This window comes from Podarcis erhardii (genome assembly GCF_964252035.2).
Source record: "Podarcis erhardii genome assembly, chromosome: 2".
Lineage (NCBI taxonomy): Eukaryota > Metazoa > Chordata > Lepidosauria > Squamata > Lacertidae > Podarcis > Podarcis erhardii.
Genome location: NC_138498.1, coordinates 78,476,594 through 78,502,565, shown reverse-complemented (window position 1 = coordinate 78,502,565; position 25,972 = coordinate 78,476,594). Strand labels below are relative to the sequence as shown.

The following is a 25,972-nucleotide window of genomic DNA, read 5'->3' as shown; positions in this document are numbered from 1 at the left end:
CCAAACAGGCCCATCCATCATAAGAAACAATATGAATATAAAGACTTCTTGTGGATTTGTTGTCATGGAAACCACATTTCGACTCTGCTATCTCCTGCATTGTTTTTTCTAGCTCTTTCCCTAAATTACCATTCTGTCCTATATTCTACATTTTAATTTGAGTGGTGAACCTTGCTCCATTTGGAACAAAACATCCCTGAGAAAGATTTAAAAAACAAAACAAAAAAACCCTCCTGCCAAGAAGTGTTCACTTATTTTCTGTAGGTAATACAGAAATCGTCTAGGCATCTTACTAATTCTTGCATGATCCTGAAGGTGTCATCTTCCAGGTCAGATACTAAACTGACATCCTGACTGCTTGATACAAGCTTATTTGAAAGTGATTTGGATGATATTTCTTGTAGCGTCTGTGACATCTTTGATTTGTGAAGCTGTGTATGTTGTCAACTGCATAGATAAAAGGATGTTTGAAGAGTCCAGAACTTGAATGCTACAAAGTGAAGGTTGTAGTCTTTGGCCCATATTCTGAATCATACTTCTCTTGCTATATTGAGACAATTACCTAACTTTACAAGTACGGATTGCTTTTTTTTTTCTTTTTTCTTTTTTTGATATTTACAACCCATTCTATATCAAACCGATCTCGTGGTGGGCAGCAAGAATACATTACTGTACATTAATAAAATGGGAGCAGACAAGACAATAAACAGAGGCATGCTTATAACATCTGAACTGGCAGTGGCTATCCAGGAAAGACGTCTGGTGCTTGTACTGGATAGCTCTCAGAAAATGCTGCAGCAGCTGTGAATAAAGTAGATTCAATTTTGGGGGTAATTAGAAAAGTGACTAAAAATAAAAATTGCCAATATAATGCATAATACATATAATATATATTATATACGTAACATAATACAACTTATGGGATGAGCATATTTGGAATACTGTGCATAGTTCTCAAAATTCTATTTGATGTATTACTATTCTAATCATTAAAAATTTTACCGGCCTTTCTCCGGGACAAGTTACAACTATTTTATAGGAGCTATTAGGTGCTGTTACACACTAATATTAATGGAAGTCTTAGGCCCTCCACAAACTTTTAAAGTAACGCATTACACATGTGAAAAGATACGCACACCATCCTTGCCACAATCAGGACTAGAATATTCTGGAGTTTTGAAAAAATATGGGGTCCTTGAACTCTTTGTCAGAATCACAGAATATGAACAACTCATCCCTGTTTCACCCTGGATCATATTTGTCAACTTGGTTAATTTTTCATCCATTTGAAAGCAGGATCTGGAAAACGCAAATGCAGGATAGAACCAAATGCATAATATATAATATGCATGTGAGTCCATATAATCAGGAATGGAAATGCTCTCTGCATTGGAAGGAAGGAAGGTGCAGTAAATTCTTATATAGGAACATTGGAAGAGCCTTGGTGGATCAGGCCAAAGGGCCATCACGGTCCCACATCCTGGTCCCACAGTACCAACCAGATGCCCATGGTATCTGAGTGAAGCAGCACTCTTCCCACTTGTGATTCCCTGAAACTGATATTCAGAGCCATGAACCCCAGATATGACCCTTCTGGAGGAGCGAACACATTCAAATGCCTGTTATGCTATGTCATAGCCATAATGTGAAAAACATTCCCAAATAATAGCTCTTTGCTGGAAGAAAGACATTAGTGATTCTCAACTATAGTCCCCACTGAACAATGCTAGTCCACAGCCATTCTCTCAACAAAGCAATCTATATTATGCTAGGTGTTGTTCTCCAGAAATGTTGCTTGTCTAGCAGAGAGCCCCTTTTAAGCACAAAGCCCGAATCTGTACATTCATTACGACAGTAAAGCACTGATAAATAGAATTTCACTTTCAGTTAAATTACACCTTTCATCTCGAAAGGTCACAAAGTGCTTTAGCAAATTCAGTAATAATGCAAACTGTTTTCATGGGTACAACAATAAACGGAAAATATGAAGCAGAAGGCAGCACCTTCTTTCCTCCCTCCAGCCCACCTGGCATCATTGTATAACCTCTTATTCCCTCTTGTTCATTACTCCTTTCCTATAAAAAGCTAATTGTTGCTAACCTTTGCTCAACCTAGTTTCTCCCAAATGTTGTTTGACTACAACTCCCACCATCCCTGACCATCAGGGCTAGGGCTAGCTAGGGCTAATGGGAGCTGTAGTCCAATAACATCTGGAGATTGGGTAAATCCGGTTAATCCGAAACCATTCTCAATATTTAAAATTACATTAATGGTTTTTGGGATGTCTGTAGTACCCCAGTGATATTTCCAGTGTATGCTGGGGGCGATTTTGGACCCCAGAAATTGTGTGTGTGTGTGTGTGTGTGTGTGTGTGTGTGTGTGTTCTGTGGCATCACATGAAGTGTGATTGACAAAACAATTCCCCAAACAACGACATATGGTTTGTGCCAACCTATTTACGCCTGCCCCCCACAATACAGTTTATTGTTCCAGGTGGCCTTTCATGTCCAGGAGGAAAATGGGAAGTGATAACTGGCTAAAATTTGGGGACATTGTACAGCTTGCAATTTGTGACGGTGTCCTAGAAACAAGTAGCGTTCTGTAGCACTATTGGTCCAGCATTTTTCAACTGCTTGCATTTCTTCATTTTATATTCCTAGGATTTTTAGATGACACAAAGCAGAGAAAATTGTACAGAGGATTCTATGGAGGATTAAAGTTGACAATGGCTTGATAATCGACACACTAAGCAAAATCTCATTTAAACAAAGGCAAATGCAAAGTATTTCAGTTATGAAGTCAGAATCAGGTTTGTTAGGAGTGGGGTTTTTTAAAAACAAACAACCTAGTATTTTATCTGTATGGATGCTAAAAGTTTGTAAACATGGGAAGAGATGAAATGCTAATCACAGGATCAGCCTGTGTAAATAACGACTTGCATTAGAAGTAAAGAAAATTGTAGGAGTTATGTAAAATGTGCTACCTCCCAAAGGAAAAAGGCGATCATGTGGCAAAGGCTTATCGCATTCTTTGCACAGAACTGGGATTCATATTCCCTGTTGTTTTCAAGGAGAAGATGATTGCATTTTGCATCTGTTCTCAGCACTGCTCAATAGCCCTAACACTGACTTAGCATTTTGCTTCTGAATGCAGTCTGATGGCATTTCCTTCTTTGGCTCTTGTTCTGTATCATCCTCTTCTCCTGTTCCTCCAGTCCAAGCAGCTGATCACCAGCTTTTGATTCAATATGTCACACAGCTAATCAGAAGGTCATTCCACAACCTTCCAAAAGTACATTAGTATTCTAGTCTCTTCATCAGTGCAACATTGTCCATTTGGGGAAAGACTGTCGCTTGCTTGGTAGAGCACCTCTTTGCATGCAAAAGGTCTCCTGTCCAATCCCTAGCATCTTCAAGTGGGGCTGCAAAAGAGTGACTCCTCCAGGAGTCCTGCCAGTGTAAGACAATGTTGAGATAGATCTAGGACAGTTTCCTATGCTATTGCTATGTCCCAAAGGCATACTTTCACTATTCTTTTGTGAATCTGTAGGCCAAACTAGATGTTATGCCATTCGCACAATTAGCAACTGCATGAATGGCTTTTAAAAAGGAAGCTGAAAACCTCTACCACTGCCCCAACCTACCAATCCAGACTGAGACCCAGGTGTTTATGTGAACGTAAGACAGTGGATTTTTTAAAATAAGAAAGTTTGCTCTCTGCTGTCAGAACTGCACTCTACCTTGCATTTTAAAACAAACAAACAAACAAACAAACAAACAAACAACAAAACAAAAAAACCTTTGCAGCAAATAGAACCCCCCCTTTGTCATGCAAATAGAATCCAGATTGGAAACACAGGAGCAGCGAACAGTTAAGACCCCCTCCCATTCCAGCTGCCTGATCCAGACTGGGGCCCTGGCACCTATAATTTACTTTTAAAAAGCCAATTACACAGTTGCTAATTGAGCCAATGATACCACATTCAATTTGATCCTGAGTCCTCTGAGGGGAGAGGCAGTCAGACTTCTTATGGAGGAAAAAGAAGGAAAAGTGAAATCCTAAGTTGTGTAGCCTGGCATGTGCCTTGGCTCTATATTTTCCTGCTGCCATGTTTGGCTCCCCCAGTCCGTTCTTTGAGTAATGGTGTGTCTATCTGCAACCACTGGGTTAGCAGCCTAGCAGGATACGAAATCTGCTTCAGTTTTCTATATTGGCCCAGACTAAATGGGTGGACTAGGTATGAGATATAAAGCAGGAAAACATGGGAAACACAGCTCTGAGACTTTGAGTGTCTTCATTTTGAAGTGCCAGTGGAGAGAATTGTCATGCCTCCTGTGTGACTAGAGGCTGCAAAGATGTGCTGAGCCTGTCTAAAAAAAGCAAGTGGGAATCCCTTTGTGACAGCTGGCATTTTGTCCCTGTAATATGCATGGGAAATAAATTTAAGTAAAGTTAAGTCTTGATCTTGCTTAGTGTCTTTTGATGATCTTCCATCCACCAGCCTTATTTCCCCTTAGTATATACAATCTACACTGCACTTGATTTCCTTAAGTGTTCTATGAGATGTATGACAAACTTTCTGACTGGCTTTCACACGTCTAATCATTACTTAATATTTAGGTTAGCAGCCTAACATGTTGCTCTTTCAGAAAGGCAGAGGGTGGTATGCAGACCCAAATTAACTACACAGCCTGATTGATTCACCAAGATTAAGGAACATTATCAATGGACATAAACTATTGCCCAAATATACAGTTGTTTCTTGGATTTGTGTGAATGGGCTAGAGAGCAGTACTTGCTGGAACAAGAGTAGATTCATAGCTTGAAGCCAGAACACCTGCTTCTCATTCAAAATATCAAGGTTCAATCCTGACATCTCCAGGAAGGATAGGGAAAGGCTCCCATCTGAAAACCTGGACCACTGACCAGGCCCATGCAGAGCTTGTCTGAGGCAAGGGGCAGGAGTTTTATTAGAATAAAGTTACAAACTCAAAGAAAAACAAAACAAAACAAAGCAACCAGTCCCTGGCAGGGACCCCTAGCCAGCTTGGCCCTTCCAGGGCAAGTGTACCCAGCTGGTGCTCCTCCCTCTGCATGGGCCTGCCACTGACAATCAGTGTAGACCAAGCTGAGCTAGATGGACCAATGGCCTGACTGAGTATAAAGCCGCTTCCTGTGCTTGTGAGTGCTGACAATGAAATAAATGCTAGCTTTGTGCATGGCCATACAACTGCTAAGTTCCTTAGAATGCTGCACGCTCCTGTTGAGCCTTAAACAAAACCATTCAATCCAAGCCTTTCACATCCGGCTCCTAACAGAGACTTCTCTGCCTTGTGTGATGACTGTAAGGATAAATAAAAGCACAGAGGCTTGGGGATGCATATATTGTGTTTATTGAGTTTATATCCTGCCCTACTTTCAAAGGAGCCCAGGGCAGAAAACACATCAACATTTCTCTCTCTCTCTCTCTCTCTCTCTCTCTCTCTGTGTGTGTGTGTGTGTGTGAGAGAGAGAGAGAGAGAGAGAGAGAAAACATCCAATTACAGTTAAAAATGTCTAAAAACAGGTAGGGTTAAAAACATTATTTCATCAATCAATCTCAGTGTTTCCAGGAATACACACAGACTCACAAACACACACACACACAGATGTAGAGAACATATGTTGCATAAATAACATGGAAGCATTAACAAGCCTAAACAACATAGGACCAGTGAGGTGATATTATCTTAAACTTTTAGCCATTTAAAGTGAAGACCAGCACAGTGAAAATACTTTGTGGTTTCTTTCTTATGCTAGGAAAAACTAAAGATTTTGAAAATAAATGACCCCATACTAGGTTATTGCTTCAAAAGCACCAGTGTAAGGGATAGTCTTCTGCTGCTTCTTTCCCACCAGTGTCCAAAGTATGAACAAAATACATAAAATACTTATGCACATTTACTTGGGAATAAGTCCCATTGAATTCACTATTAGCTGATTCACCAATTAACTAATTACAAATTAGCAAATTTGAATGCAGATTATTTTGGGGGAATATTTAATGAGGATGTTTATCTTTGCTAATTAGCATAGGTTATCATAGACTGGAAAGAGAAGCTGCTGAATTGCAACTTATCACCAAACTTAAAACTATGGAGAGACCTGGTTTGAACAAAGACATTGGATTCTTATCTCATTATACATGACAAAGCCATTTTTCACCTTCTCACCCCTTGCTTTTTCCTGTTAGACCTATTGCAGTCGTTAAGAGTCGTCAACAGGCTCATCGCAGCTATCTGCCAATCACCCATTCCCACCACCCTTCTGAGTAATACCCCTCCCCACCTTCTCACTATATAGAAAGGTCCGGTGACTTCTGTTTCAGTGTATCTGAAGAAGTGTGCATGCACACGAAAGCTCATACCTAGAACTAACTCAGTTGGTCTTTAAGGTGCTACTGGAAGGAATTTTTTTATTTTGTTTTGACCATGGCAGACCAACACGGCTACCTATCTGTAACTAGCATAGGTTAATTGGGTATAGGTAAAAAAACCCATTCAGCCCATTCCAAGAATTAAGAGATGCACAAAGGATGCTTATAGAAATTGCAGTCAGTCACTTCGTTATATGAGAAATCTCTACTTAAAATTCATAATCTGAAATAATTAACTGATCCATTGACCAATCACATTTAGTTAGAAGGTAACCAAATGGTCTGGAAACTAAGCTAAATGTGCTAGTTAATCTCCATATATGGTAGACTGCTGGTTAATATTAGGAATTTGGATACAGGACAGGCAATGCAGGGCAATTTCGAGAAGACACATAAATAAGTGGTGGACTATCATGTAACATGAATGGACAGGGTCAAAACTGAAAGATAGCAGCTTTGGACTGGATTCCATATTAGGGCACCTATTTATCTTGTAAAGCAGAGGATGGAAATGGGAAGAGTATATAACAGGATACAGGTGTGCATTGGCAATCTGCTGAGAGAGAAATAACATAAACTTGAATTTTAAAAAATGCAAATTTGAGGAGGTTCCCATTTTAGAAAGGATGATAATTGCTTGAATAAACATCACTTCATCCCCTGAAAATATAAGGAAGGCATTGTGTAATAGAAAGACAGGGAAAAATCTACACCAAACCCTGTGACATAGCTAACATATGTCAGTGCAAATTCAATTCAACTCTGGTTGCCAGCATAGGATGCTTAACACCAGAGCAAGGAATTTATGCAAAGGAAAATTCAAATAGACAGAACAAAATTGCAGCCTTCCATGAAAGAACATTGCAGAGTAAATTTTCCATTAACAGTAATAGGACTCGCCTTTCTAATTTCACACACACTGTGCTGAAATTCTCCCCTCATGCCCAGGGAAAGAAACCTCACTGGTAACTGATCTTTCCTCGGAGCATTTGGAATATACTGAAGTGAAAAATATTTTGGTGGTATGCTTCAGCTTAATTTAGAGTGCAGCAAACAAACAGTTAAGACCATGATCAGTTCATGTCAATAGGAACCTGCAGATACATGAGAAGACATTTTATTTTGGGCAGGGATGTGAAAACCCAAAGGGCTTCACAAACATTCCGCAGAGTGATGTACAAACAAAGGCAGTGGAAACAATTATTTTTTTCAAAGAGACTCATTCTTGTGTGTCTTTAAATTGGATAGTTGGGCAGATGTACACAATATATTTATGCTCTAGGTATCATTCAGATCACAAGAGACCCATGGGATTTAATGGCAGTGCTCTGAAGTAAGTGGTTTGATTGCAGTCTCTTACTGCAAATAGGTCCTTAGAGTAGTGGAATAGAGAGAACTGTCAAACAGATCTGAGCAACAACTGCACATAGCTAAAATAATATCTCCCTAAGCTGCTATTTCTTGAATCCTGGATAAGCATGTGCTTATATCTTGCGCTAAGCACCTAAACTGAGCCCTAAATTAGCCATAGCTAGGTGTTCCTTAATATAGTTTATGAGCAAAATGGACTGTAAACAGGGAACTGCTGAACATGATAGATGTTAGCCAGTCTACAAACAAATATTACTGGAAGTGTGCTAAGATACATTAATTGTTTTTCTTTATTTCTGTTCCTTATGAATTTTATTCTAATCTCCCATCAGTATTTTGCAATATTTCCAGAAATCTCCTGTAAAAGGTGCCGACATAGAACATGGGCATAGCTGCCCACCCCCAGTCAAGTAAATAAATATAAATACTTAACTGACCAGTTGTGTTGCAGGTCACTCTGTTCTGCTCCCATCCCCACAACATAGGATGCGTATGGGTTCGTGGAGGTTAGAAAATTAACAAACAAAAAAAGCTGATTTCTGAAGCTGGGTAGAAGGAAGAAGCTCAGAGGCAGATTTATAAGGTTTCTGGACTCATTTTGAACTGTTTTTATGGAACAGAGACAGTCTTGGTTCTACATGTCCCAACCCTCTTAGTCTTGCATTCCATTGCCCATAGCATTTTTATGGATTGCCTGATTGGTATGGGAGGTGCCATTTTATGGTGGTTCAGGTCCTTCCTGGAAGGTTTCAGAAGATAACGCTAAAGGATTCCAGTTTTACACTTTGCCCATTTACCTATGATGTACCACATCGACTCTGCTACCCATGCTCCTTTAACATCTACATGAAACTGCTGCTCAGACGACACCAAGTTCCAGTTCTCTTGTCCATTGCATTCCAGGGAGGCAAGTTTTTGACTCAGTGCCTGAGGTCCCACCTGGAGCCAAACGAAGATGAGGTTTGAGTCAGAAGTGCTCCTATCCAGTAAGTATAGTTGTACTCCAGCTTTACTTTTGAATGCTCAGGTAGCTGGTGTGACCAGGAGTTCTTTTGCCCAGCTTAGACTGATGCACTCATTTCTAGAGAATGTGGCTCTGGCAATCATGACACATGCCATAGTTACTGTGGACATCGCAGATCTTCACCATTTTCCCCTCAGCCTAGGAAAAGCTGGGCAGTTTTCGAAGGCACTGAAGATTTAATACACCTTTCCAACTCCCAGAATCTTCAGTGTTCTTATCACAGCCCCCAAATTCTTTTCCTTCCAGCAAGAGATTTATGGCCCAATTAAACTTTATCTTAGATTACATTCTGTCAGTAGCACACACAAATCTCAGTCTCTGTTTCATATCTAGGGTGAAAACCCCACTTGGGTCTGTCTCTCTGTAACACCCTTTTTGATGAATTATTTGATCCCATTTTTTTCAGTTATGTCATTCTTGGTATTTAATTAATCTGTAAAATTAATCATGATTCATTGACCATCATATGAGACATATGTGCAGTGATTTCTTATGCATGCTTGGTTACTGTGCTCACTGTGGCTTACTCTTTAGTAAGTGTGTTTGTTTATGATTGCTGCCACCTACACCAAAAAAGAGAGAAATGAAGACTTATTATTAAATGGCTTTTCCACATGGGAGATTATTAACATACTGGTGACAGAAGAGACTATGATATGACTATTAAAAAGATTATCACAATTTCCTTTAAGGAAGTTATCATTAAATAGCTTTGATTATATTCTGACCTTGCAAAACTCTTGTTAAATTGGACAGATGCTGATATCCGAAGAATTATAAGCTGGTGGTATATAAGCAGCATGCTCAACTGTAATTTCTATTCTCATCTCTCTCTCTCTCCGTGCTTTAATATCCTGAAACCATTATTCTCCTAAGACTTCCCACGCCCCCGCTAAGCGCTTCAACAACCCCAAACGGCAATTTGTCTTCCCTGAAGCTCATTTTGCCAAAACCAAAACAAAAACATACCTCTTTTGTGCTAGGCTTTCTGCAGGTGCTAGTGCCAATGCATGGGCTTCAAGGGGGCATGGCCACTGCCATGCAGGGTATCGGGGCAAAGCCAGCAGCATGATTCCACTGCCCCCTTCTCCATACCTATGTTTTATGCTTGGAGAATAGGTGGGGTGTTTTATGTTTGGATACTAAGGAGTTAGAATTGTATTTTTCTTAATGCAAGAAATCATGGCTTGTCTGCCAAGCTTTCTCAATTGTGATTTGAAGAAGTCATAGACATTATTCAACATTATTCAACATTATTATTATTATTATTATTATTATTATTATTATTATTATTAGGTGGGTCTTAAAACGGTATGTCTGTAGTGTCAACTGCCAGGGCAAAGAGGTATGTATTCATCATACACCAGAGCTCCGTAATGAAGGTGTCAGATGCACCTTCTGAAGAAATTCCATAACTTGACCCAGTGAATATCTCCAATATCAGAATAAGAGGAGAGGCAATATTTGCTGATAGCTTCTCCATCTTGAAGCCCCTGGCACCCCAAAAAATCAGCTCCAGAGAATTGGGGGACCCTCCAAAACAGAATGTAAGAACATAGGCAGATCTCTGCTGGATCAGGCCAGTGCTCCATCTTGTCCAACATCCTGTTTCACAGTGGCCAACCAGATGCCTTTGGGAAGCCTGAAAGCAGGATCTAAGAAACAGCACTCTCCCCACTTGTGATTCCTAATAACTGGACTTCAGAGGCAAACTAATATCCAGACACATAGGCCACGTGGTATAAAGGGGGAGGGGAGAGGAAAGAGCAAACTAGGAAAAATTACCTCCACTTCTCTTCCATTTGTGGAGGTAACCACAGAATTAAAAGACCTTCCATGAGTTCAATGACACAACCTGGATTCCACCCCATGCTTTCCACAATACAGACCTTTCAATGCCCTACACAACTTTCATATGCTCATTTTATGGGTAGAAAATACTGGTTTTCCATTACTAATTATGGCTAGTGTACAACCGATGGGACTTGTCAACCTGGAAAGGTAACCCATCCAGGGGAAGAAAAAATCTGGTCCTAAACTTCTGATGCCTTGCGGCTATACTCATTTGTGAGAAAGGCTTCAGGAGTAAACCCTGAGGAAGAATCTGTACCAGCTGCCCTGTGGGACATCTTCAGGAGGAGAGAAGGCTAAGGAGTAAACCTCACACAAATCTGGAGTGGAGTCTCTAAGACAGCTGGATGGTGTCTTGCATGCCTCCTTCTGGCAACTCCTGCAGCCAAACTGGTGCCAGATGTTTTTCTCTGCTTTGGACCACACCAGCAAGGCGAAGAGCAGGGGTCATGTCATCTAGGCAGCCCAGGACCTCTATATGCACTGCCCAGGCTTGCGCCCCAGAGAGGTCACTTTGGTGCTGCTAAAACAGCAAAAACAGTGAAGGAGGCAACAGTTATGAGTTACTGGTCTCTGCAGCCACAGCAGATGCTACACTTCTCCAGCTGCTTGATTTCACTCCCCAAGGCACACTCCATTGTCTCTTAAGACAGATGGAAGCCAACAACAACAGTGTTTCCCAAACAGGGTGTCTTCCAAATGTTTTGGACTACAATTTCCACTATCCCAGACTATTGGTCATACTTGCTGCAGCTGATGGGCGTTCTATTCTAAAACATCTGGAGGGCACCAGATTGGGGAAGGCTGGTGTATAATAATTTGCACAAAGCTTCCTTGAGCTGTAGACAGGAAGATATGGGCTGCTGCTATGAATGCCTGCTGTTAGCTTTGTTCCAAACCCATGAAAACACCCTAGCTAATATGGCATTCAGGTTGGAGTAAGAGAATGCCCAGAGTAGGATGTTCACATTCTATAAGAGGCAAGGGTTTATTTTAATGTATAAGAGCTTTGGGCAGGGTAAAGGCTCAGCTTCTTTAATCCCTGTGTTGCAACAATGGGGAAACTTGCATCCACTAAGTGTTGCCCTGCTTTGAAGTTCCTAAAGGGGCAAAAGCTTGGTCTCTTGCGGAAAGTGGTCATCCTTGGGATGCCTATATTCTCTGTACAGGTAGTAAAAGTGAACGCTCTGATTCTGTTACTGTCTCTGAGGCTTTCCTGGAGCCATTAGATTCAGCCAACTGGAAACTGATATCAGATGCTGGGCCAAATTGCACTCCTCGATCCATTACATTGAGTGCAGAATCTTTGCCAATGTGTAATTGAAGACAGCATTTTATTGCCTCCTTTCCTACTCCGATACAGCTGCCAACTTTTCAACAGGCCTCTGTAACCATGCATTGAACAGCAGCAATTACCAGGTGATGACATGTATCTCCATGCCATGAATCACCTGTTTAACACCTGTGCAGCAAGCTGCTATGAACAGCGTAGCTGCAGAAACAAGCTGAAAAGGCAGAAGCCTTAGCCTTTTTGTACTGGCTGTGATACTTAAGCACAAATTGCATTCTTGTGTATTCCATGAATGCATCTGTGAGTAAACCTGGATAATCAGTTTGACCAAAGCCTGTTGCTAAATAATATGTCCCTGTCATCCAACCAGTTTCCAGAAACATGAGTGCAAATTGGCAGCCACGTGGTTCCCTATAGACACACACACACACTGCTTAAAATTGTGGTGGTAGGGAGCTTTTACAAAATTGTTTTCCAAGTAAAAAGCATGGAGATGGTCTATTTCTGGGGGTCGGTCATGTCCCCCTCCTCCACCTTCCACAGAAAGCATTCTGCGAATGCTGATCCAAAGAGCCCCCATCTGCAGCTGTGCTAGCAACAAGGACAAATGTCTTCAAAAGAAAACAAACAGTGCGCAGTCACACTGGATAAAAATGCAACTGACACCACACAAAGCTAATCGCCAGCTGCAGCTGCCGTGGCTTGGAAGCTGACCAAATAAACAGCTTTTCAGTGCCATATTGTGTCCTGTAACGCTAACTAGCTTGTGAAAGCAGAGCACATTTCCTATCATACTAGAAGCGTTGTGTGATGCTATGGGGTGGGAAGACTCACATCTTGAATTTCAAGGAACACTGAACTGTTTAGAGCATTAGCCAGTTGGTCAAAAGAGACAGAAAGCCCCTACCTTATTTGTATGCACTATCAGCAGAGCTGTTCTGGGGGGAATTATGGTGACAAGGCACCACTTCTTTTCTTTTTGTGGTTGGCAGGGTCACAGTTATTGTGTCTGCTTAAGGAAAACCATGGAACACTCCAGTTCTTGACTGAATCCAATAGTATTCATTGGAGAATGAGGTCACATCTTGCTTTCCACATGATAAGAATGGCTCCTATTATGAGCCATCCTCCCCATTAAGTCATGTTACGTGATCCTAGAATGGCAAGCAGTAGGCTTGGAAGAAGTTCATCACAAAGGCTGTTGCCATGGAATGCTTTGCTAGTTACAACTCATAGGAACACTATAACATGTATGGCAAATGGAAGGACATGTTTCTCTTCATGTATGCCCAGTTCATGCACAGTGTGCAGTTGCCCTGTGGGCTCACATGTAATGAAAGGCACATGTGTACAATTGTCTCACATGATTGATTTGTGGGTTTTATATAGAATCGTAGAGTTGGAAGGGATCCCAAAGATCATCCATTCCAATCTCTTGCAACACAGGAATCACAGCTGAAGTGTTCCTGATAGATAGCCATCCAACCTCTGTTTAAAAACCTCCAAAGGAGGAGAGTCCACCACCTTCTGGGACAGTCCATTCCACTGTTGAACAGCTCTTACTGTCTTTTCTGCATGCAATTACTCTCTCTAAATGTGCAAAGCAGACCTTGAATTACAAATTTATCCTGAGTGTTCTTATTCCACACTCTTCCTGTGTCTCTAGCAATATGAGAGGTAACATTCTGATAGTGTTGGCTTAATTAGAAGGCCGTTTTAGTGAAGATAGTGCAATCCTGTACAATTTACTTGAAAGCAAATCCAACTAAGTTCAACGGAACTTAGAGTGTGTATAAGATTATCAATATCCAGATTATTTCTGGGCAGAAGAAAACAAGCTGGAATGATACAAGGTTGTAAACTCAGTACATGCGGGGAAGCCACAGTTCTCTATGGCTATCCACTGTAATGTTGTTATGAGATAGGGTAGGGTGGAAAGACAGTTTGGCCTCCCCAAGGAGGAACAAGGAGGAACATCAGACTATTTAGAGCAGACATAGCCAATATAGCACCTTCCAAATGTCTTTGGACTTCAACCTCAGTCAGCCTGCCAGTGGTCAGGGATGATGGGAGTTGGAGTGAACAACATCTGGAAGACATTAGGCAGTCAGGGAGAAAGTCAATACTTTCTCGATAAGGTGAAATGAAATGCAGAGAGTTCCATGCATGCACATCTACTATAACTGATAATATTTATTGAACTGAATACCAAGGGTGAGAAACCTGTGGCATTCCAGATGCTGTTGGACTCCAACTCCATCAGTCCCAGCCAGCAGGGCCAATGGCTAGGAATGATAACTTGAAAACCAACAACATATGGGGAGCCAACATCTGAAAAAGTCTGCTTGCAACTGCATTGAGTCCCTTCAGCTGCTCCACTGTTCATCCAGTGCTGGGGTATATACCTATCAGACATGACAGTATCATGCTTCATGGACAATCTGTCGTGTCTCCTTGTGGGTTTGGCATGCCGCCCATCCAGTTATTTAACATACATCATAAACAGCAACTGATATTTAGTTTACTTGTTAAACATACAGTGCTGACAGCTGATCTGTCCCAGGTTAGCTGCTTCCCGTTAAAAAACAGAAAGGTCTATGGCAGCAGTTGCACATGTTCAAGCAGTACCTGCAGTGATACAAAGCAAGATGTGATCTGATCCTCAAATGCATGATATTGTATAAACAACAAGGCAATAGATCCCTGGGGGTCCATCTTGACTTCCATCTCACGTTTTCAAAATCCAGGATTCAGCACAATCCTGTGCATAGTTACTCAGAAAAAAGTCCCACTTTGGTGGATAAAGCTTACTTCATAGTATGTGTGTTTGGGATTACAGTTTCAGAATATCTATAAACTACACAATTCTACTGGCACTCTGTCTCTTCATGAGAGAAAATGAGCTTTCTTTCTCCCCCAGTTATTTAATATATTTCAGCCACAGTCAACAGCTAATTAGTAGAGGGCAGATAAATAGTTCCCATTAGTCGCAAAGTGTTTGGAAGTTATTTCATGTCAACAAATTCTCTACTTAACCTGAGATTGAGAGAAAAAAGACCAGTACTAATAGATTTCAGCTGCTAGGAATTTGTTACTATAGCAACAGCTCAGCCAATAGAAACACTGAATCCATCCGTTTTTACTCAAAATGAATTCGTTTACCTTAATTTCACCAAATTACCACTGAGCCAAGAACAAAAAAAATCCCTTCAACAGCTGGCTATTCTTGAGGAGCAGTGTTTATTCAAACATAATCTCTTGCTCAGATTTTTCATGTTTGTTTTGAGGAAAGTAATGTGTGTATTAAAATGGCCCTCACTGAATTTTTGCATCAAAGTAAATGACAGTTCTGATGGTGGTGTTGATGATAATAAAAAAAATACAGCTCATCTCAAAGTACTCACCTACAAAAGTGTGTGTGAAATGTAGTAATTTTCTATACATTTATACGTCATTATTTGACTCAACAGAAAACTTCCAAATTCAGGCGGCAGGTATCCCCACTCGTCCCACAATGCTCGTGGGTCATGATGTTCAAAAGGGTCACTTTTGACTATGCAGATTTCATTTTAAGAAGTGAAGTCCCCTCCTTTTACTTGTGAAGATACAAGGAAAAGCACACAGGCAACGTTCTGTGTTTCAGGTCAGAAGAACTGCCTCAGAACACATCCCATAGTGTTGCCAGTGAATGTGATTGAGCTGGGCTGAATAGCCCTCCTCTTGACTTTTACAGAACCATTTGTCCCCCACAAAAGAAGCGGTAGGATATTTAGCAACCCTTAGGAGTTAAGCCTTTTCAGGATTGATATTACCATTACATATAAGGTGGATGAGGATTTTTTTAAAAAAACCTTTAAAATACATACCAGCCTTGTTGCAGCTTTAAGATTTCATTAGCCTGACAGAACAGCGATGCCCTTAGAACAATGATGCATCAGCATTTGCTTGGAACACTGGTTTGTGGGCAAGACTCACAGGTAGTACTTGCATGAGGAGGCAATTATGGTGAATCTATGTGTCTAACCCTGCCCCAAAGATGCACATCTACTCCTTTCCATAGCTATTGCTGTCTTGTGGTGTGTGTGTGGCTGGCTCAAAACATTTTGGCTCCTGAGGTGGATCCCAAAATGATGTCCCCCCCCCCCTCCACACAAGGGAAGATAAGGTGTGGCAAGATCTACATTAGGAACTAGCAGAAGAAGAAATAGTGTCACCAGGGCCTGCTGTCCCAGTGAATCCTCCCACCTGAGACAGTTGCCTCAACTTGCCCCATGGCTGGACCGGCCCTGAGTCTTCCTACATAATATTGGAATTGTCCAGAATTCTAAATAGCATTGGGGGCCCCCCTCTACATAACAGTAGTCTCCATGATAAAGATGTAATGCCCAATGTCAGCTGAGGCAGGAGTCATGCAGCTTTGGGGGCTAGACAAAATGCACACTAACAGTTCCTGGTTAGTAAGTCCACATTAAATCACAGTTCTCAATTTTGGATGTAACAAGGAACCGTGGATTAAAGATACTAGGATCATATTTCCAAAACTGGTGCTCAAGAGTAGTTGGGGCAGACCCAATGCTCACCTCTAGCTTCATAAACTGAGGTTCAGAATCTTGATTCTGCATGCTGTGACCTGACAACCCAGTTAATGGGATATATGGCTTTGAACTGGACATATCTGGGACATTAATCCAAAATAACTAGTCATTTAGCTTAAATATATATTTTTTCTGTATAGGAAGCAGAAGACAAAACAATAAATAAAGCTTACAGCTTCACTTCTGTATACATTGTTGGGACCTTCCAATGTGCTTTTGAATGGAAGTTTCTTAGGATGATACTTTATAACATTTTAGGTCATTTTGTATTTTTGAAATTTGCCTAACAAACTGCCGTCTTCAAAACAGGGGGGGGGGGAGCACACATCAGAATTCAGGTTTTCAGGTTTCTTGGCTACTCGTGTGGGTTAATTACATATTGGTAAGAGGAAAATATCTTTTATAAACATTTAACAAAGAATCCTGAATACAAATTGTATCATGAATATGTAAATCTTGCCTCAATGTGACACTTCACGTGCCTGGAAAACACTGATAGAGTAAAGAAATTAAACGCCATCAAGGATGATAAAATTTTAAATTAATATTGCAGTAATGACGGGGAATACAACATTTTAATGGATGTATGAAATGCTGCAGTGTACTGCAGATTCTACATATTTGTTTATAGAATTCGTGCTGCTGTGGTTGATGCGGTTTGGCAGGGAAATCTGTATATGAACACCAGGAACTGAAGTCAGACTGCACAGATCCCAAAGGATGCTGGAGAATATGAATATTCGTTTGAGGCATTTCATGCGCTGTGCAATCAGTACTGGCTCTAAAGCAGGCATAGGCAAAATCGGCCCTCCAGATATTTTGGGACTACAACTCCCATCATCCCTGACTACTGATTCTGTTAGCTAGAGTGCCTGGAGAAAGAACTTAGTTCAAAACACAATGGGATGGGGGAAAGGTTTGCTTCCCCCATTTATATGCGGAGATTTCCTTATTGCCTTTCCCTCTGCAGTTGGTATCTTTCTGCATTTTCTTTCCTTAAATCGATGGAGGAAAACCCCAACATTTCAACTAATTATAAATCAGTTGCATAAATATGCACTGGCGGTGTTTGTAAAAATGCACATAGGATACCCAATCTGTTGCTGATGAGTCATGTTGATATTTTATGCTGAGCAGAACAGATTTTGTTATTAAATATTTTGTTCACATCAAAGCAAGCATAAGATTGGATTTTTTTAATTAAAAAAAATTAATTGTCACAGATTGCAGATTCTTTCCTAAGGCATGCTTTATATTGAAGTGGTGTTTAGCAAACAGTTTAATAAATGGCTGTCATAAACATATTTGTTTATTTTGATTTCTTACCTCCCTTATCCCTAGGGCAGAGGGCGGACTTAAGGAAAAGCTAAGTGGTAAAACAGTTTTTCAAAATATGACTCACTAAACAAATAACTAAATAATTAGTTCAACACACACACACACACACACACACACACACACACACACACACACTGTTTTGGCCTATTTATCTAACCTGCCACTCAGCCCGTTTAGCCAAATCTGCCCAAACCCAACATAAAAAAAAAACGGGAGCCAGTGAGTGAAGGAGACATTAAGGAGGCAGAAAAGGGGAGAAAGAGAATCAAAGAAATTCAGAGTAGTGGTGAAAGAGAGGCATGGCAAATCTCACATTGAACCTGGAGGCGGCCTGTACTAGGGAATGGTTTAGGGCTTGTCCACTGGGTGTTTGCAACTACTTGTGTTCCCATTTAATTTGTGTAGGCCACATGATGTTACCCCCAAATAAAATCAGTCTTGATATTTCCCCCTTGTAAATTTGGTCTTATGCTATGTGAGGATAATCCAAAACCTTGAGAGAAATGGGACTCTAAACCACTCCACTCAGGGGCACAGATTGTTTGTTTCAGAGTTTTTGAGTGACTTTCCACTCCTTCCTTTTCATGACCACTACTTCCTTGGTTTTTTTCATTTCTTTTCCAGCCATGCTCATAACTATTTTGGGCACACTCCTGAACGGCCTGCATCCTTCTGCCTCCCCATTTTAAACAAACAAACAAACAAACAAACAAACAAACAAACAAACAAACAAGATGTGTGGGCAGCTATCTGCGCACATACCCTGGTATTACTTAATTGCCGTAACAGAATCTACAAAGCTGAAGGTGAGCACAAAGGGGCCTGGCATGAAGAGGAAAGAGCAAAGTTGCTCCTCATATACAAATTCAAATAGGTGTGGATTCTCCGGTCTAATTTGAATTGGATCAACAGGTAAATAACATTCAAGTGTGGACAAGCCCACTGCTTTGGAAACTGGGAGACTCTGAACCAGGACAGTAAAAAATGAAAGTGGGACACAGTTGATTTTCATATCCTCTTTTGAAAGAAGCTAGAGTTGGTTGTGTGATTTAGTTTTCATTTAACATCTCCATCACAAAAGCCATCCTGGAAGCAATATTCTGATGTGGTAAGCAACGTGCAACTGCTTGACAGAAATTGTTCCTCAGTCAAAAGTAATTGTTCCTTCACTTGGATCTTTTCATTTTGCTGATCTTTGGCTATCAAGAAAAACAAGCATCTCTGCTTACTTTGCTGAGAGACCAGATGCATCATGCTCCTCCCTTGCTGAAATGTCCTCTAGCCTCATCTATTTTCCCAGGCTACAACAGAGATAGACTCTCCCTGAACTGATTTCACTCAAGCTGGTACTATATAACTTTAAGGACTGATACCTATTTTTTTCTCTTTCCTCCTTATCCCCTTTACCTTTAGTGTCATGCTTTTTAGTCAGGCTTACAATCTTAGTTGGTCCCTAAGGTGCTAGTGGACAATTTTTTTTTTATTTTTTTATTTTTTTTTTGCTTACAATCCTGTTTGTTATTGATCAATATGAACAGTTCTAGAGTACTTTTCAGCTGGAAAGCATGGTTAAAGATGTGTTAAACAAATCCATATCCTGCTTAAAGGGCTCTTGCCACAATGCAAGAATGGAGAAGAACAGAAATTTGCTATTGTCTCCTTATTTGATTCTTAGGTTCTGATCTTGGGTACAACTGTATGCACATTTCCTTGCACGCAAGTCCCATCCAACTAAGGCTGCAATCTTATAAACACCCCACTGGTAACTTGCTACTGCTAGATGTTAGGATGTAGCAGATGCAGCTGTCTGCTGGCCTCCATCAGCCTCTACTGGTGAGGTGAGAGGTGTTGTTTTGCTGCCTTGGAGACTCCTGTTGCAACCAAGGTTTGCATGGTGGATTGAACACCACTGCCAGCATATGGGCCTCGGAACAGGATATTACAGGAATGGAGCAGGGCCATCCACGAACCCATTGGTCACTACGCTGATCTATTTACCAGAAAGGAGTCCTATTTTGGCCCCTCAGTTGTGTCAGCTCATGCCTAGCACAGCAGAAAATGACATGAAAATTGTTGCTTACCTTCTTCTCTGATTGATTTGAGCTGTTAGGGCTTTGGCTGAGGGTGTTGATTTAGCACTTTGACTTGTATTGCTATGTGGGGTGTTGTTGACTCTATTTTTAAAAATCATTTCAATATAACTTCCACAGTATAAAGAATATAGCAACTCACTGATTGCCAAAGTATCTGGTAGTGCAAAACATTAATGCTGGATGCTGGCTGATGCAAGAATGATAACTGGGGTAATTTGCAAGTAAAAGGGTTTTACTTAGCAACCTGTAAACATGAATTCACATTCCTATATCTAACACAGTAAAAAAATGATTGTGGATCCATTATGTACTGATCATGTTAATGAAGTAGGGCGGGTTGTTTTGTTTTCGTTTTTAAGAAAAAGACAATGATTACCTTGAGTGTGACAGGCTCAAACTTCATTAGAAGTCACAGCTGCTGGGATCATTATTCTGATTAGTTACCTTATATTGCTCGGGAAAAGACAATTATCATCAGGCTCCCTCCACCAGACAAAGAAAATGGTTCTTCTCCTACCACAGCTGAATTTGGAAAAACTGGAGCATGAAATGTAAAATAGAGGGAAAACTGGGTGCAGGAGAGCAGTTGATCATACCTTCCTGGACCCAAGCATTTTAAATAGAGGTTAGTACTTTTAAAGGAAGGAAATGCTGGAGCATTTTCAGCAAGCTGCTAATAGATGCTAATGTTCAATCTTACAAATCAGTGGCTCTAGAGGAGTGTTTATTTACAGTACATTAGCCTGTCTGCCTCGCTGTGAAATCTCCACAGACTGTCAATCTTGAGAACTGACCCCTTCACAGCTCTGAATAAAATAAATAAATTTAAAGATTGAACAGTTATCCTGGAATGTGTATTGGCAGTTGCCCTTTCAGTTGTGTGTTTTTGGGATGTGCTGCTCAGAAGGAAATAGACTGGGGCCATGGGCAATGCAAGCTGCACTGCATGCCCTCTAACACTTCGCAGATGAAAGCAGCGACATACCTTTATAACACTTCGACTGTGTTCACACTCCTGGCTACTATGCACTCACTGTGGCTATAGTGCTTAGTTGTGAATACATGTTTGCACAATTTTTCCAAAATGCATATGTATCCTGTACTTTGTTATGTGTTGTGGCTGTTGGATGTATTCTTTCTTAAACCAGTTTCACACCACTTGGAGTCTCTCAACCATTCCTAATTAATCTCTAGCCAAGGTGTGAACAAATTTGCATATGACAAAGACATCCCTGGCCCATCAACTGCCACTGGTGTCAGAAACAAGTCTGACACTAATGAAGCCATGCTGATGTGATGGCACCAGCATAAAATAAAACTGCCCTGATATGTGTTCATTCAGATCTATTTGGGACACTGAAGACCTGCAAACTATTAATAAAATTTTGTGCAAAACTGGGATAAAATAAACATTGTTCATACTTTAATTCAATTCTCATCCGTCTGAGTAAACATAGGATCCAACAATTTGCAATCAACATGTTTATATTTTATTTTATTTATTAAATTTATATCGCTCCCTTTGTCCCAAAGAAGCCCAGGTCACCAAACATCAATTTGTTAAAACAATCACATTTATAATAATATAAAAACAAATATAAAAACCATTTGAAAACATTTAGAACATCTTAAAATATTCTCTTTGAAATTGCTGTCCTCCAGTGATGTTATGGGAAGTAAGGAAATGAAATAGATAAGTTTTAAGTGCTAACACGCGTGCAAAATAATAATAAGTTATGGAAGCAGGGAACACATTTCTCAGCTGTTCAGTCTGGAGTGAATTATGATCCTATTTCGTTATCTACCCGCTGCTACATGTTGAATTGGAACCATCGGGTTTTGACCTTGACCACAGTGTTTTATTATTCACAATGAAATACATAGGGGAAGGCAGCCATAAAATCCATAAAGCTAATAAAGCAACACACTAAATTCTATGAACCAGGGCTGGCCCAGCCATAAGACGATGTGAGGCAATCACCTCAGGTGCCAGGATCCCTGGAGGCAGTGGATTCAGCTTCCAAGAAACGCATCACTTACTGCCGCCACTGCTGCTGCAATTTCAGCCATGGCTGTGGCATGCTCCCTGGAGGTCAGATCAGCCACCTCCTCAGCAGCCCCCCTCATTCCACCTCTGCAGTTGCTTCTTGGTGAATAGGAGGCACTGCTGGTCTTCTCCCACCTCTAGGGAAGTAATGGCAGGGGCTGCCCTCTGGGGTCTCCTGGGCTCTGCACCCTCCTGGCATGATTCAGAGTGGGCCCCTTTGCCCCAGGACATCCTTTGATACCTACTTCAACCATCAGGTAAAGCTGATTTGATTCCCGCCCCCTTGTTCCCGATATAGATCTTCACTTATCACTTCTTTCCTGGCAGTGGAGCGCCATTTTGTGGTTTGCCTCGGGTGCCAAAATGGCTTAGGGCCAACCCTGTTATTAACTATCAACCTATGGGGAACAGTGTCTTATTCCAGAGCAATCAACAAATGACAAAAATTGTCTTTGTTTGAAGCTGTATTGTAACTGTTATGTGCATAGGCCCCCCTTTTCTTGTTAATTTTGAATACACTGGTACCTTGGGTTACATATGCTTCAGGTTACATACACTTCAGATTACAGACTCCGCTAACCCAGAAATAGTACCTCGGGTTAAGAACTTTGCTTCAGGATGAGAACAGAAATCATGCAGCAGCAGCGGGAGGCCCCATTAGCTAAAGTGGTGCTTCAGGTTAAGAACAGTTTCAGGTTAAGAACGGACCTCCGGAACGAATTAAGTATGTAACCAGAGATACCACTGTACAGAGCTACCAGGGACATGCTTAGCAGACACCTTGGCATTTGGGGGGCTTGGCTGGGAACCGCGGTCCCATTAAGAGTGTGCATCTGTGTGTGACATCTATACATACCTTTTGTGTGGTACATTGAAATGGACAATGAGGGGAGACTGCCATGAGCTCCTTTGGGCCTCTGGAGGCCATTGGGACTACTTCATGCTTGTCAGCAAATTGTGGTGAGCAGTGCAGACTTGCCCTGTTTGAGTACCATGTGGCTTTAACTCTGTTGTCCCTACCTCACCCACAAAAGGAGGAAAGGAGCCACTGAATGCAGGAACAAACATTTTCAAAAGCCACCCCCCATCCCCATCAAATTATTATTGCCTGACATAGTTTGGAAACAAGAGATTCCTTCCTTAGGGGCAATCTTCCTTATTAACACCCTACAAAAATAAGGGACTCCTTTGCAACTTTGCATTTTTTAAAAACCTCGTTTTGTGTCCTTTTCTCATCTCCTTTTCTTGTGGCATTATCTTTTAGAATATTAAACGTGTGAGCAGTTTCCCCCACCCTTAATATATATACCGCATAGCACCTAGCTGCTGAGATACGTTATAACAAATAAGTAGCTATATTGTGACTGTGTACACATTACTGGCTTAAAATGCAGCTGGGCTGTTCTGTTTCTCAGTTCAAATCACAGCAGTATTTAATAAGAAATTACAGGACATATATGTATAGTAGCTAATGCTGTATGAATGCCACTTCCCAAACCAGTTGTATGAGTGTTCTGGATGCAGAGCAAATGGGAGTGTGTACACAGCTTGTATCTCCATTAAATATGTACCACTAAAGACCATTCCTACAGTCTATTCCACTAAGCCCCTACAGCCCTCAAATATTTAGAGAATAACATCTTTGAAATTATAGCTCATGTATGCGATGCTATTGAAATTCAATAAACTATTGATATTCGGACAGGTTGCAAAAATATCAAATATTCATTGCAATAGCTGAATATAGATGGATACTGCGCCAAAGAGACACAATTGGAGTCAGATTACTTGGAACAGAACAAATAGAAGTTTAAAAAACAACAACCCTGAGGGCTAAACAAAATGTGATTAATATATACAGCAATCAAGCTCAGCACATCTAAATTGAGAGGAAGAGCTAATCTCTAAATAAAAAACCTGAATAACATACCATCCTTTCGGAGGAACTCAGAACAACAGATTCTAATATAAGCATTAACCACAGTGAAAAGCTAAGGAATTAAAATGGGGTCAGACTATATGTTTGAGATACACACATAAAATTAAAGGTGACATCTTGCCCATTAGGCCTTCTCAAGGCTGCAGAGAAAAGTAGGAGAGGGAAGGTTAATTTCAAGGTTAGATTAAATTTTGGTAGTTGTTTTTCTCAAGCCCAAAGCAGAGCCTTTGGCCAAGATGTCACTGCAAATGGGTACAGTACTTAAAATATTTGGATGGGGTTGTGGTTGTATGTTTGTGCATTTTGGTCAACCAACACACTAAACCATGGCAAAAGGAACACCCTGTAACCCTCCAGCATGAAAGAGGAGAAGCTTTGTATTGCCAAATTGCTTCAGGTGATCAAGAAACCAAGGCTGTTCATACATTACTCTGCCAAAGGAAACTTGAAAAGCGATGCTTAATCTGGATCTTTTGAGAACATCATCCTCTTTGCAACACTTGCTATGAAGATGCAGCAGCGGTAACAGGCCATTCTGTAGGGGCTCATATCCATTCTGTGTTTATATCCATACTGTCTTTGGTGCATATGCAAGATCCCCCAATAGCCTTTTTCTACAATATTTAATAAATTCCGCATTAGCAAGAAGCTCTTGTTTGTTGTTGTTATTGTTTTTAACTCACAGCAGCAAGCAGAGATTAAGCAAAGTTATATACCCATGTAAACCAATTTGATGGTCTCCAAAAGTTTTTGGACGAAAACTCCTATAATCTATGACAATTGTCAGTTTGGCTAGGACTGATGGGAATTGCATTCCTAAACATTTGGGGAACCAGTTTAGGAAAGTGTGTTCTACACAGAAACAGACATTGCAATTGGATGTGATTTATTTGTAATTTAGTACTGTTATTTATTGGACACAGGTGGCGCTGTGGTCTAAACCACAGAGCCTAGGGCTTGCCGATCAGAAGGTTGGCGGTTCGAATCCACATGATGGGGTGAGCTCTCGTTGCTCGGTCCCTGCTCCTGCCAACCTAGCAGTTCGAAAGCACGTCAAAGTGCAAGTAGATAAATAGGTACCGCTCCGGCAGGAAGGTAAACGGCGTTTCCGTGCGCTGCTCAGTCATGCTGGCCACATGACCCGGAAGCTGTCTGCGGACAAACGCCGGCTCCCTCGGCCTGTAAAGCGATATGAGCACTGCAACCCCAGAGTCATTCACCACTGGATTTAACAGGGGTCCCTTTACCTTTACCCTTTACTGTTATTTATTAAGTACTTAAACAGAGTAGTTAATCTGGGAGTGAGTGGAATAGTATTAATCCAGGAACTGTTAAAAAGAAAATGTATTAATTACTCAAAATGTTCTCTGGAGGCTGATTCTTCCTTTTTAATTCTTTATAACTAAAACAAATACTGGCCATCTGGAACAGCTAGCTAGTATGTACAAGTCTTGTCATGCTGTGTTGAAAACATTGCTGCAATTCCCCTGGGAGTATTGGAACTTCTTTTTATGTACATTACCTAGTAATAAGATTGTACTGTACTGAAAAAAACATGGCTGCCCCCCTGTGGGCTCATGGGGGCAGCCATGTCCTCCGCCTGAGAGTGATGAGGGAATTGCAGCAACATTTTCAACACGCACAATAAGATCAGTGTATGACACCGTTCCCCTGACTAGTATCTGTGAAAATAAATAAGTTGAAGAGGTTCAGACTGCAAGCCACCTTTTAATGCAGACTAGTAGAAGCACAGATTCTGAAGTGGAGTCAAGTCCAATCTGCACATTAGTGCAGATCAAGTGAGTTGGTTTTGGAATTTTAAACCACCAAAATTCATTCCACATTCCAAGGTTAACCATCCAATCCCGTGCTTCTTCATTAGGTTTAACAGGACATACCCCATTTAGGTTCTTAATACACTTACTAAGGAGTAAGTAAGGAGGGACGTGGGTGGCGCTGTGGTCTAAACCACCGAGCCTCTTGGGCTTGCCAATCAGAAGGTTGGGGT

General features: G+C 40.9%; 1 protein-coding gene across 1 annotated transcript in view; it reads right to left on the bottom strand.

Annotated features, from left to right (window-relative positions):
* Positions 1–567: 567 nt before the first annotated feature.
* LOC309336387 (uncharacterized protein) overlaps positions 568–25,972 on the bottom strand; it is a gene marked incomplete at its 5' end in the record, with an annotated part of 45,646 nt that continues 20,241 nt past the window's right edge. Inside the window, 2 exons of the mRNA XM_081852003.1 lie at positions 568–801; positions 8,584–8,725. Of these exons, the coding sequence (XP_081708129.1) occupies positions 743–801; positions 8,584–8,725 (201 nt within the window). The 3' untranslated portion in view covers positions 568–742. The remainder of the gene's footprint in view (positions 802–8,583; positions 8,726–25,972) is intronic.